Source organism: Bombina bombina, chromosome 6 (assembly GCF_027579735.1).
Source record: "Bombina bombina isolate aBomBom1 chromosome 6, aBomBom1.pri, whole genome shotgun sequence".
In the NCBI taxonomy this organism is placed as follows: domain Eukaryota; kingdom Metazoa; phylum Chordata; class Amphibia; order Anura; family Bombinatoridae; genus Bombina; species Bombina bombina.
Genome location: NC_069504.1, coordinates 316,324,947 through 316,337,957, shown reverse-complemented (window position 1 = coordinate 316,337,957; position 13,011 = coordinate 316,324,947). Strand labels below are relative to the sequence as shown.

General features: G+C 38.2%; 1 protein-coding gene across 1 annotated transcript in view; it reads left to right on the top strand.

Annotated features, from left to right (window-relative positions):
- The window catches only part of PTPRQ (protein tyrosine phosphatase receptor type Q), a 538,955-nt gene that overhangs the window by 493,243 nt on the left and 32,701 nt on the right, over window positions 1-13,011 (top strand). Inside the window, 1 exon segment of the mRNA XM_053719240.1 lies at window positions 3,203-3,293. Within this exon segment, the coding sequence (XP_053575215.1) occupies window positions 3,203-3,293 (91 nt within the window).

Sequence of the window (13,011 nt, the reverse complement as noted above, 5' to 3'; positions counted from 1 at the left end):
GACGTGTCCCCCTGCTTAAGGCAGTACATGTCCGGGCCCATCTGAAGTATGCTAGAGAGCATTTGGATGATCCAGAAGCGGATTGGGAGAATGTCATATGGTCAGATGAAACCAAAGTAGAACTGTTTGGTAGAAACACAACTCGTCGTGTTTGGAGGAGAGAGAATGCTGAGTTGCAACCAAAGAACACCATACCTACTAAGAAGCATGGGGGTGGCAACATCATGCTTTGGGGCTGTTTCTCTGCAAAGGGAACAGGACGACTGATCCATGTACATGAAAGAATGAATGGGGCCATGTATCGTGAGATTTTGAGTGCAAACCTCCTTCCATCAGCAAGGGCATTGAAGATGAAGCGTGGCTGGGTCTTTCAGCATGACAATGATCCCAAACACACCGCCCGGGCAACGAAGGAGTGGCTTCGTAAGAATCATTTCAAGGTCCTGGAGTGGCCTAGCCAGTCTCCAGATCTCAACCCCATAGAAAACCTTTGGAGGGAGTTGAAAGTCTGTGTTGCTCAGCGACAGCCCCATAACATCACTGCTCTAGAGGAGATCTGCATGCAGGAATGGGCCAACATACCAGCAACAGTGTGTGACAACCTTGTGAAGACTTACAGAAAACGTTTGACCTCTGTCATTTCCAACAAAGGATATATAACAAAGTATTGAGATGAACTTTTGATATTGACCAAATACTTATTTTCCACCATAATTTGCAAATACATTCTTTCCAAATCAGACAATGTTTTTGTCTGGATTTGTTTCCACATGAAAATTACAGGCCTCTCTCATCTTCTTAAGTGGGAGAACTTGTACAATTTGTGGCTGACTAAATACTTTTTTGCCCCACTGTATATATATATATATATATGTCATACCACATACTTTAATGGAAATTGCAGTTTGGTAGTAGCATTCTCATTTAATTTGTACTACAAGTCATTGGTTAAGTTGTGCTCTGTCACACTATCCAAAATACCACTTTCTCTTTGCTGTTTCTTTTTTTTAAAAATACTTAAAAACAATGGGGGGGGGGGGAATTGCACCCCTTGCGTAATATATGTAAAAAGAGAGTCACAGAATTATATTGTTTAACTATTATAGTCTTCATTCAATTACATATAAAGGTCCTACCAATGTCCAATCACACAATCTAACCTAATGCTTATTTCAATGACCTGTAACAAGATTGTAAACACCACTATAGGGAAATTATGTAATTTATTGTGTTAAAAGTTAATGCTCATTCACAAGATTTAAAAACACATAGAGAAATCATTAGAAAGCACCAACATAGTCTGCTGCAGTAACTTATAGCTCTCAGCTTGTCACAATTTCATATTTTTTCATTAGACAATGTCCCAGCCAATAGCAGGAGCAGATCGTCCATTTCCACACTGTTCTGTATCAAATTAGTATGTTTGGTAGTTTCTTTAACTTGCTTATGGTGATAAGATTTAATATAAAAAATGATGTCCCCTAATAAAGTTTAGTACAAAAAATACCAAAACACAAAATTGTGAAACAAATGTTACAATATATTAAGTTTTGTTATTACAATGCGCTAAATATAGCATAGTCTTAAAGGGACATAAGATTGGGAAAATAAAATGTTCTAATATTTTTAGAGTGTTCATAATTGCACTTTCACTTGAATATAATTCTGTTTAAAACCTGCAGAGCAGCTTTGCACTACTGGGAACTAACTGAACCCATGTGGTGAGCCAGTGGCAAAAGGAAAATCTCTGTAGACATTAGTGACCAGCTAGCTCCCAGTAATGCACCACTGCTCTCGAGCCTGCATAGGTTTGCTTTTTAATTATGGATACCAAGAGAACAAATTACATTTTATAAAAGTAGTAAGTTAAATTTTTCCTTTATTGTCTCGTTAATCAATGTTTACTCCTAAAAATGTGATTTTCTACTTTTTTTTAATAATGAATTGCATTACAAGAAGATAAACTGCAGTATTAGATATTTGTTATCATTTTCTCTTGAATTTAACACATATTTCTGCCTAATACTTTCTATTTTGTTAAGCTCTTCCATTCACTACTGTGATTCTTTTTTTCCATATCTGTTACAGCACCTGTAAATTCTAGCAATGTGCGTTTCTTTTTCATTTACTTTTTATCCTCTTTTTATTATTTAATAAGTCTTTCATCTACTTCTCACTTTAGCAAGGTAACTTTTGTGTAGGAGAATGTGGTGTTCAAACCGTTAAAGCGTTGCTTATATATAAACTATTAAGCAGCGTTGTCTAGTCTTCAAGTACAGTTTCCACTTTCCTACCATATATAAAATGTATAGTTCGAAATTCCTTTCATATCATTTCCTAAAGGCTAACCAGATAGGATGGCAGTTGTAGACATCCAGTATTTTAATCTTCCTTAACAAGCTTTCAGAATTTAACAGCTGTGAAACATTACTTATAGCGTAGAGAGCAACACTCTAATTACAGTAGGCACTTTTATTGCTTGTACGCATCAAACAATGGATTCATTATAAAACTAAAACAAAATCAAGTGACAGACTTTCCTAATGTAAAAGAAGCTATGTAATGATTTGTTCATGTTTTTTGTGCTAATTTAAGGTAATCTGCACCTTGATTGTATTATATTAATAATATAGGGGTACAAATATGCCTATATGTAGCAAATAAAATACCTCAGGTTACAATTTTGTTTGAATGTGTTGGCCAGTATTTCGCCAAACATAAAAGCTATTCAGGTAGAATTAAAGTATGTTTCATATTATTTAAACAATTTAAGAACACACTTAATGGAATAAATGAGAGAACACACAACTTTACAAGCAAATTATTAGTAAAAAAATAAATAAGTATCAGTTGTACACAAACATGCATGTCTTGGTAGCTTAACCTTTATTTAACATTTTTCATGTTTAATTTCATCTATTTAATATTTTTGATACCCTTTCCCTTTATTAAAAACCCTCAACCAAAAATATGAGTGATTTTACTAACACATTGAGGTTGAGTTATTATTATCAGGTATTTGTAGAGCGCCAACAGATTCCGCAATGCTACTAATGACTACAAGTAATTCCAAAGAAATCATGTATTTTCTACTAGTGTCAATGTAAATCTGATTGAGTACAATATGGAGATCTCAACAAAGTTAACATTATATCAAGTATGCAAGCATTGATTATATATATATTTATTTATATTTAAACAGGAACTTCCAAAGTTTATTGAAGATCTTGCAATATCTGATGCTGATCTGCCATGGAATCGTTCAAAAAATCGCTTCACAAACATAAAACCCTGTATGTATTTAATATTTTTTGTTTCTTTGTGCTGTTAAAGTCATATGCTCTTTTCACAGTTTAGACCAGGATTTTCAAAATATCTCTTTGTTAGCCCAGGTAAACCATTATTCAGATTATTCCTTAATTCATAAAAATGATAAAAAAATTCTTGTTTTTTGGGAACTGGTGGAACAAAAAGTTGTGCATTTAAAAAAAAAAAAGTTGGTATTATTGCTGAGGGTTTTGAAAATTTACCAAGTGATAAATAGTTTAAAATGGGAAGCAAATTTTGCAATAATAATAAAATTGTGGTAACCTTTTTTAACCCTTAGCTGCTATAAATGGTCACAATAAATTGCTTAACAATGTGTTAGAAATCAAGGACTTAGCTCTAAGCCAAGCCTTAAGCAGAAACCTAACCCGATGGTAGAATTAGTAATGTTTGCCTATTTAAACACAGACATTGGGGCATATGTATCAAGCTCCGATTGGAGCTTGATGCCCCGTTTTTCTGGCTCGCCAGAAACAGCAGCTCTGAGCAGGCTGACAGACATCGCTGGAAATCAACCTGATCGAGTACGATCGGGTTGATTGACACCCCCCTGCTGGCGGCCTATTGGCCGCGAGTCTGCAGGGGGCGGCGTTGCACCAGCAGCTCTTGTGAGCTGCTGGTGCAATGCTGAATACGGCGAGCGTATTGCTCGCCGTATTCAGCGAGGTCTGTCGGACCTGATCCGCACTGCTGGATCAGGTCCGACAGACCTTCATAACTAGAGGCCTTATGTCGGTATATGTAAACACTGATCTTGATTTGTTTTATGTTTCTTTCTTTTTTAGAAGTTAAAGTTTGTTTTGTGTTCTTGCTGGATATATGCATAAAATGTTTCTGTACTTTCTAAAAATAAGGCTTTCCATGGGACTATGTAAAACTTGTTCTCAGGAGGCAGAAACTGTTGTAATATTGATTAATGGAAACAAATAAAGATTTTCAACATAACTAGAGGCCTTTATCTTACATTTAAAATAGGACAAATAAACCTTAAGGACCAGCGCCGTACCCTATACAACGCTGCTGTCCTGGGCCTCTCTCTGCCACATTATCGCTAAAAGTAGCGAGATTACGCTATTTCTGCATGCCCAATGAGTGGGGCAGTGCAGAAATAGAGTTGCAGAGTTACCGATGCAGAGAGAGACACTCTCTGTCCCTCTCTGCATTGGGTAGCGGTGGTGCTGTTGGTGGTGTGGGTGGACGGCCTATCGCTAGAGGGGGGAGAGAGGGGCAGGAAAGGGTGGGACTGCTACACTGCAGAAAAAATAAATGCTGGGAGCTGCGGAGAGGGGGCTCCTAGAGTGAAGAGGGGATTAGAGGGTAGGAAAACAATCTTGGCGGTGGAAGTGGGGTAAATAAGGGGGGGCAGCTACTCTACAGAAAAAAAATGTGTGTTTTTTTTATTTTTTATTTATTAAATAGAAAAGAAAAATTATAGAAAACTGGATACTGGCAGACAGCTGCAGTAGCTAAGATGGCAGAAATTAGTTAGGAGGGTTAGAGAGCTTTTTGGGAGGGATCAGAGAGGTGGGAAGGTAAGGGGGTAATCCTACACTGAAGAAAATAATATTAATATTAAAAAAATAATTAATAAACAGAAGCTGTTTGAGAGGGTTCAGGTAGGGATCAGGTGGTGGGAAGTGTCAGATGGATGGGTAATCTCTACACTAAAGTTAAAATTAACCTTACAAGTTACCTGATTAACCCCTCCTCTGCTGGGAATAATAAGTGTGGTGCACAGCTACAATTAGCAGCCTTCTAATTACCAAAAAGCAATGGCAAAGCCATATATGTCTGCTATTTCTAAACAAAGGGGATCCCAGAAAAGCGTTTACAACTATTTTTGGCATGATTGCACAAGATTTTTGTAAATAATTTCAGTGAGAAACCTAAAGTTTGTGAAAAAGTTAAAGGTTTTTTTTTTTATTTGATCGCATTTGGTGGTAAAATGGCGGCATGAAGTATAACAAAATGGGTCTAGATCAATACTTTGGGTTGTCTACTAAATATATATATATATATATATATATATATATATATATATATATATATATATTCAAAGATGGATACAGCGCCTATATGTCCAATATACTGTTGGGGTATGTGAAGAGTAAAAAAATGGGTAAAAAGAAAATTAAAAAATAATAATAAAAGATAAATAAATAAAATAAAATAAATGAAAGTCCAGCTAAAAATTGCATACAAAATATATGAACTCAGAAACAATGTTCATATGAGTCCTAAAAATAATATAATTCGTAGTGAATCTCCAGATGTAGTTGATATACAGTTATAGATGGTATATAATACCCTTACCAGATATTACCTCAATCGAATGAGGTAAGTATGCCGCACTGGGAGTATATATAGATGATTGGATTTCCTCCTTGTATCCAGCTAATACTATTATCTGACTCGCCTGCACCCTGGTAACTGATCGCAGAGGTATCCTCACGCTGGAGAAAGTTAATACCAGGACAGAAAAAGCACTCCAAGAGGCCAACCACTAACCCACAGGAAGTGTAAGGGATCTATTCACCATCAGAAACACATCCCTGCATACTCCAAGAGGTCAACGAATACCACAAGAGGCACTACAGCTGGATACAAGGAGGAAATCCAATCATCTATATATACCCCCAGTGCGGCATACTTACCTCATTTGATTGAGGTAATATCTGGTAAGGGTATTATATACCATCTATAACTGTATATCAACTACATCTGGAGATTCACTACGAATTATATTATTTTTAGGACTCATATGAACATTGTTTCTGAGTTCATATATTTTGTATGCAATTTTTAGCTGGACTTTCATTTATTTTATTTTATTTATTTATCTTTTATTATTATTTTTTAATTTTCTTTTTACCCATTTTTTTACTCTTCACATACCCCAACAGTATATTGGACATATAGGCGCTGTATCCATCTTTGAATATACATTTACTCTTACTGTCTAGGGCTTCACAACCCTCCCAGTATTTGTCCTATATAGCTGCCACTATTTCCTACTCACTTTTTGACTAGCGCCTACTACAGAGTATCACTTGTGTCAACTCAGTCCACTGAGGAGACACATTTTACTTATTCCTATATATATATATATATATATATATATATATATATATATATATATATATATATTATTATTTTTTTATTATTTTTTTTGATAGGTAAATAAAAAATCAAGGCTCTGTTTCTGTTTAATATGTAGTGATGACAAAAATGCTAAAAATGCTCTGGTCTTTTGGGGAAGTTGTAGTCTGAAATGCCCAGTACTTAAGGGGTTAACATCATAATCAATATAACATTATTACATATTTTGATGGATAAACTTCAGTAATGTATTGGAAAAACTGTTTATTTTTTCCTTTTTATGTATAAGAGAGAGAGAGAGAGAGGCTTTTGTTTCATAATAGATTGATATATCAAAACTTTCAATAAATCTTTGAAAAAAATATGTTCAATTAAGTAAACTTAAACACAATATTTACCAACTTGCCAAATAATGAGATTAATCTGAATTTAAAATAATAGCAATTCCAAAAATGTAAAACCATAAATACTGCATGTAGTTGCATTTCTGGTACAGTTTGCACATCTGCTTTTCAGTAATTGTTGTTTTATTATTACTTTAAAAGGAATGGACTGAATATGGCCTGTTGTTATAGCTTCGCAAGGAGCAGTAATTGGCAGAGATCAGTCCTTTAAGGCATTAGTCACTTAGTAACACCATTCACAAATAAATGGCAACAGAAAGACCAATGTATTTATGTTTGGCAGCATGTTATATAAAGATAAGTGCAGGTCAACTGTATACAAATTTGTTTTAAACAACTTTCTAATTTAATTCTATTATCAATTTGTCTTCGTTTTTATGGTATCTTTATTTAGAAAAGCAGGGATGTATGCTTAGGAGCTAGCACATTTCTGGAGCACTATATGGCAGCAGTTTTGCAAGAATGTTATCCATTTGCAAGAGCACTAGGTGGCAGCAATATTTCCTGCCATGTAGTGCTCCAGACAACGACCTAGTTATCTCATCAACAAAGAATATCATGGGAACAAAGCAAATCTGATTATAGAAGTAAATTGGAAACTTTTTTTTTATTGTATGCTCTGTCTGAATCACAATAGAACATTTTTGGATTTCATATCCCTTTAATTCTTGTTAAACTTCATATTGGTTCAAATTGAATTTGTAATATTTGTTTAAATTAAATTGTTCCTTGGACCTAATGTTGTGTTGTTTTTATTCAATCCTTTTATTCTTTTGTCTTGCATCTTGTGAATCATCTTTATCAAATGCTTTCTAGATCATTTGTGGGTGCAAAAAGTTGACACTGCAGCTAAATTTCAAGGTTTCACAGGATACTTGTGGGAGACCTCATCATCTATCTATACCTGCCATTATATTTTAATTCAGAGCTGGCCCTTTGGAGTTTGGGGGTACTGTAGTGTTAAATACATGGTACACAACACCTCCCTGAACAACCACTGGTTAAATTGTCATTAAAATGAATAAATCATTGTTTCTCTTGTTAAGTGTATCCAGTCCACGGATCATCCATTACTTATGGGATATTAACTCCTCCCCAACAGGAAGTGCAAGAGGATTCACCCAGCAGAGCTGCTATACAGCTCCTCCCCCAACTGCCACTACCAGTCATTCTCTTGCACCCAACGAATAGATAGGATGTGTGAGAGGACTGTGGTGATTATACTTAGTTTCATACCTTCAATCAAAAGTTTGTTATTTTATAATAGCACCGGAGTGTGTTATTCCTTCTCTGGTAGAATTTGAAGAAGAATCTACCTGAGTTTTTCTATGATTTTAGCCAGAGTAGTTAAGATCATATTGCTGTTTCTCGGCCATCTGAGGAGAGGTAAACTTCAGATCAGGGGACAGCAGGCAGATTAATCTGCAAAGAGGTATGTAGCAGCTTATTATTTTCTGACAATGGAATTGATGAGAAAATTCTGCCATACCGATATAATGTAAACTCAGCCTTAAATGCAGTAGCAGCAACTGGTATCAGGCTGTCATGTATGTATATTTTACACTTCAGTATTCTGGGGAATGGCACTTCACTGGAATTATACTGTATGCATAAAACTTTAGCCTAATTTGCAGGGACTAGCAACAGGCTTTTTAATAACACTCAATTTATTAATGTTAAACGTTTTTTGCTGGCATGTAAAATCGTTTAATTTTCTGAGGTACTGGGTGAAAAAATGTTTTGGGCACTATTTTTTTTTCCACTTGGCAGTCGTTTTATTTAATTTATGACAGTTTACTGATCTCTCTCACTGTTATGTGTGAGGGGGAGATTCAGTCAGAAGTTTATTGTCTTCCCTGCATGATCCGGTTCATCTCTACAGAACTCAGGGGTCTTCAAAACTTGTTTTGAGGGAGGTAATCACTCACAGCAGAGCTGTGAGATTGTAGTTGACTGTGATAAAAAAACGTTTATTTCTGTATTTATTTTTTTTTTTTCTGCTATCAGGGTTAGTTATCCTTTGCTAATGGGAGCAATCCTTTGCTAAAATTGTGTTTTTTACAAAGATTTGATGCTATAACTTTTCAGTTTATTAATTTTCAACTGTCATAACTTTTTCTGTGCTTCTTATAGGCACAGTACGTTTTCATATTATAGTAAATTACTTGAAAAGTATTTCCAAGTTGCTAGTTTATTTGCTAGTGTGTTAAACATGTCTGATTCAGAGGAAGATATCTGTGCTATATGTGCTAAAGCCAAAGTGGAGCCCAATAGAAATTTATGTACTAACTGTATTGATGCTACTTTAAATAAAAGTCAATCTGTACAAATTGAACATATTTCACCAAACAACGAGGGGAGAGTTATGCCGACTAACTCGCCTCACGTGTCAGTACCTGCATCTCCCGCTCAGGAGGTGCGTGATATTGTAGCGCCGAGTACATCTGGGCGGCCATTACAAATCACATTACAGGATATGGCTACTGTTATGACTGAAGTTTTGGCTAAATTACCAGAACTAAAAGGTAAGCGTGATCACTCTGGGGTGAGAACAGAGTGCGCTGATAATATTAGGGCCATGTCAGACACTGCGTCACAATTTGCAGAACATGAGGACGGAGAGCTTCATTCTGCGGGTGATGGTTCTGATCCAAACAAACTGGATTCAGATATTTCAAATTTTAAATTTAAGCTGGAAAACCTCCGTGTATTACTAGGGGAGGTGTTAGCAGCTCTGAATGATTGTAACACAGTTGCAATACCAGAGAAAATGTGTAGGTTGGATAAATATTTTGCGGTACTGGCGAGTACTGACGTTTTTCCTATACCTAAGAGACTTACTGAAATTGTTACTAAGGAGTGGGATAGACCCGGTGTGCCGTTCTCACCCCCTCCGATATTTAGAAAGATGTTTCCAATAGACGCCACCACACGGGACTTATGGCAAACGGTCCCTAAGGTGGAGGGAGCAGTTTCTACTTTAGCTAAGCGTACCACTATCCCGGTGGAGGATAGCTGTGCCTTTTCAGATCCAATGGATAAAAAGTTAGAGGGTTACCTTAAGAAAATGTTTGTTCAACAAGGTTTTATATTGCAACCTCTTGCATGCATTGCGCCTGTCACGGCTGCAGCAGCATTTTGGTTTGAGTCTCTGGAAGAGACACTTGAATCAGCTCCATTAGATGAGATTACACACAAGCTTAAAGCCCTTAAGTTAGCTAACTCATTTATTTCAGATGCCGTAGTACATTTAACTAAACTTACGGCTAAGAATTCCGGATTCGCCATTCAGGCACGCAGAGCACTGTGGCTAAAATCCTGGTCAGCTGACGTTACTTCTAAATCTAAATTGCTTAATATACCTTTCAAAGGGCAGACCTTATTCGGGCCCGGGTTGAAAGAAATTATCGCTGACATTACAGGAGGTAAAGGCCATGCCCTGCCTCAAGACAGAGCCAAACCTAAGGCTAGACAGTCTAATTTTCGTTCCTTTCGTAATTTCAAAGCAGGAGCAGCATCAACTTCCTCTACACCAAAACAGGAAGGAGCTGTTGCTCGCTACAGACAAGGCTGGAGACCTAACCAGTCCTGGAACAAGGGCAAGCAGGCCAGGAAACCTGCTGCTGCCCCTAAGACAGCATGAATCGAGGGCCCCCGATCCGGGAACGGATCTAGTGGGGGGCAGACTTTCTCTCTTCGCCCAGGCTTGAGCAAGAGAAGTCCAGGATCCCTGGGCGTTAGAGATCATATCTCAGGGATACCTTCTAGACTTCAAATTCTCTCCCCCAAGAGGGAGATTTCATCTGTCAAGGTTGTCAACAAACCAAATAAAGAAAGAGGCGTTTCTACGCTGCGTACAAGATCTTTTATTAATGGGAGTGATCCATCCGGTTCCGCGGTCGGAACAAGGACAAGGGTTTTACTCAAATCTGTTTGTGGTTCCCAAAAAAGAGGGAACTTTCAGGCCAATCTTGGATTTAAAGATCCTAAACAAATTCCTAAGAGTTCCATCGTTCAAAATGGAAACTATTCGGACAATTTTACCCATGATCCAAAAGGGTCAGTACATGACCACAGTGGATTTAAAGGATGCTTACCTTCACATACCGATTCACAAAGATCATTACCGGTATCTAAGGTTTGCCTTTCTAGACAGGCATTACCAGTTTGTAGCTCTTCCATTCGGATTGGCTACGGCTCCGAGAATCTTCACAAAGGTTCTGGGTGCTCTTCTGGCGGTACTAAGACCGCGAGGAATTGCGGTAGCTCCGTACCTAGACGACATTCTGATACAAGCTTCAAGCTTTCAAACTGCCAAGTCTCATACAGAGTTAGTACTGGCATTTCTAAGGTCGCATGGATGGAAGGTGAACAAAAAGAAGAGTTCTCTCTTTCCACTCACAAGAGTTCCCTTCTTGGGGACTCTTATAGATTCTGTAGAAATGAAGATTTACCTGACAGAAGACAGGTTAACAAAGCTTCAAAATGCATGCCGTGTCCTTCATTCCATTCAACACCCGTCAGTAGCTCAATGCATGGAGGTGATCGGCTTAATGGTAGCAGCAATGGACATAGTACCCTTTGCACGCCTACATCTCAGACCGCTGCAATTGTGCATGCTAAGTCAGTGGAATGGGGATTACTCAGACTTGTCCCCTACTCTGAATCTGGATCAAGAGACCAGAAATTCTCTTCTATGGTGGCTTTCTCGGCCACATCTGTCCAGGGGGATGCCATTCAGCAGGCCGGACTGGACAATTGTAACAACAGACGCCAGCCGACTAGGTTGGGGCGCTGTCTGGAATTCTCTGTAGGCTCAGGGACAATGGAATCAGGAGGAGAGTCTCCTACCAATAAACATTCTGGAATTGAGAGCAGTTCTCAATGCCCTTCTGGCTTGGCCCCAGTTAACAACTCGGGGGTTCAACAGGTTTCAGTCGGACAACATCACGACTGTAGCTTAAATCAACCATCAGGGAGGGACAAGAAGCTCCCTAGCAATGATGGAAGTATCAAAGATAATTCGCTGGGCAGAGTCTCACTCTTGCCACCTGTCAGCAATCCACATCCCGGGAGTGGAGAACTGGGAGGCGGATTTCTTAAGTCGTCAGACTTTTCATCCGGGGGAGTGGGAACTTCATCCGGAGGTCTTTGCCCAAATACTTTGACGTTGGGGCAAACCAGAGATAGATCTCATGGCGTCTCGACAGAACGCCAAGCTTCCTCGTTACGGGTCCAGATCCAGGGATCCGGGAGCGGTTCTGATAGATGCTTTGACAGCACCTTGGACCTTCGGGATGGCTTATGTGTTTCCACCCTTCCCGATGCTTCCTCGATTGATTGCCAGAATCAAACAGGAGAGAGCATCAGTGATTCTAATAGCGCCTGCATGGCCACGCAGGACTTGGTATGCAGATCTAGTGGACATGTCATCCTGTCCACCTTGGTCGCTACCTCTGAAACAGGACCTTCTGATCCAGGGTCCCTTCAAACATCAAAATCTAATTTCTCTGAAGCTGACTTTGAACGCTTGATTTGATCAAAACATGGTTTTTCTGAGTCAGTTATTGATACCTTAATACAGGCTAGGAAGCCTGTTACCAGAAAGATTTACCATAAGATATGGCGCAAATACTTATATTGGTGCGAATCCAAGAGTTACTCATGGAGTAAGGTTAGGATTCCGAGGATATTGTCTTTTCTACAAGAAGGTTTAGAAAAGGGTTTATCCGCTAGTTCCTTAAAGGGACAGATTTCAGCTCTGTCCATTCTTTTACACAAACGTCTGTCAGAAGTTCCGGACGTTCAAGCTTTTTGTCAGGCTTTAGCTAGGATCAAGCCTGTGTTTAAAACTGTTGCTCCACCATGGAGTTTGAACTTAGTTCTTAATGTTTTACAGGGGGTTCCGTTTGAACCCCTTCATTCCATTGATATCAAGTTGTTATCTTGGAAAGTTCTGTTTTTAATGGCGATTTCCTCGGCTCGAAGAGTCTCTGAGTTATCTGCCTTACATTGTGATTCTCCTTATCTGATTTTTCATTCAGACAAGGTAGTTCTGCGTACTAAACCTGGGTTCCTACCTAAGGTGGTCACTAACAGGAATATCAATCAAGAGATTGTGGTTCCATCTTTGTGTCCTAATCCTTCTTCGAAAAAGGAACGTCTGCTACACAATCTAGAT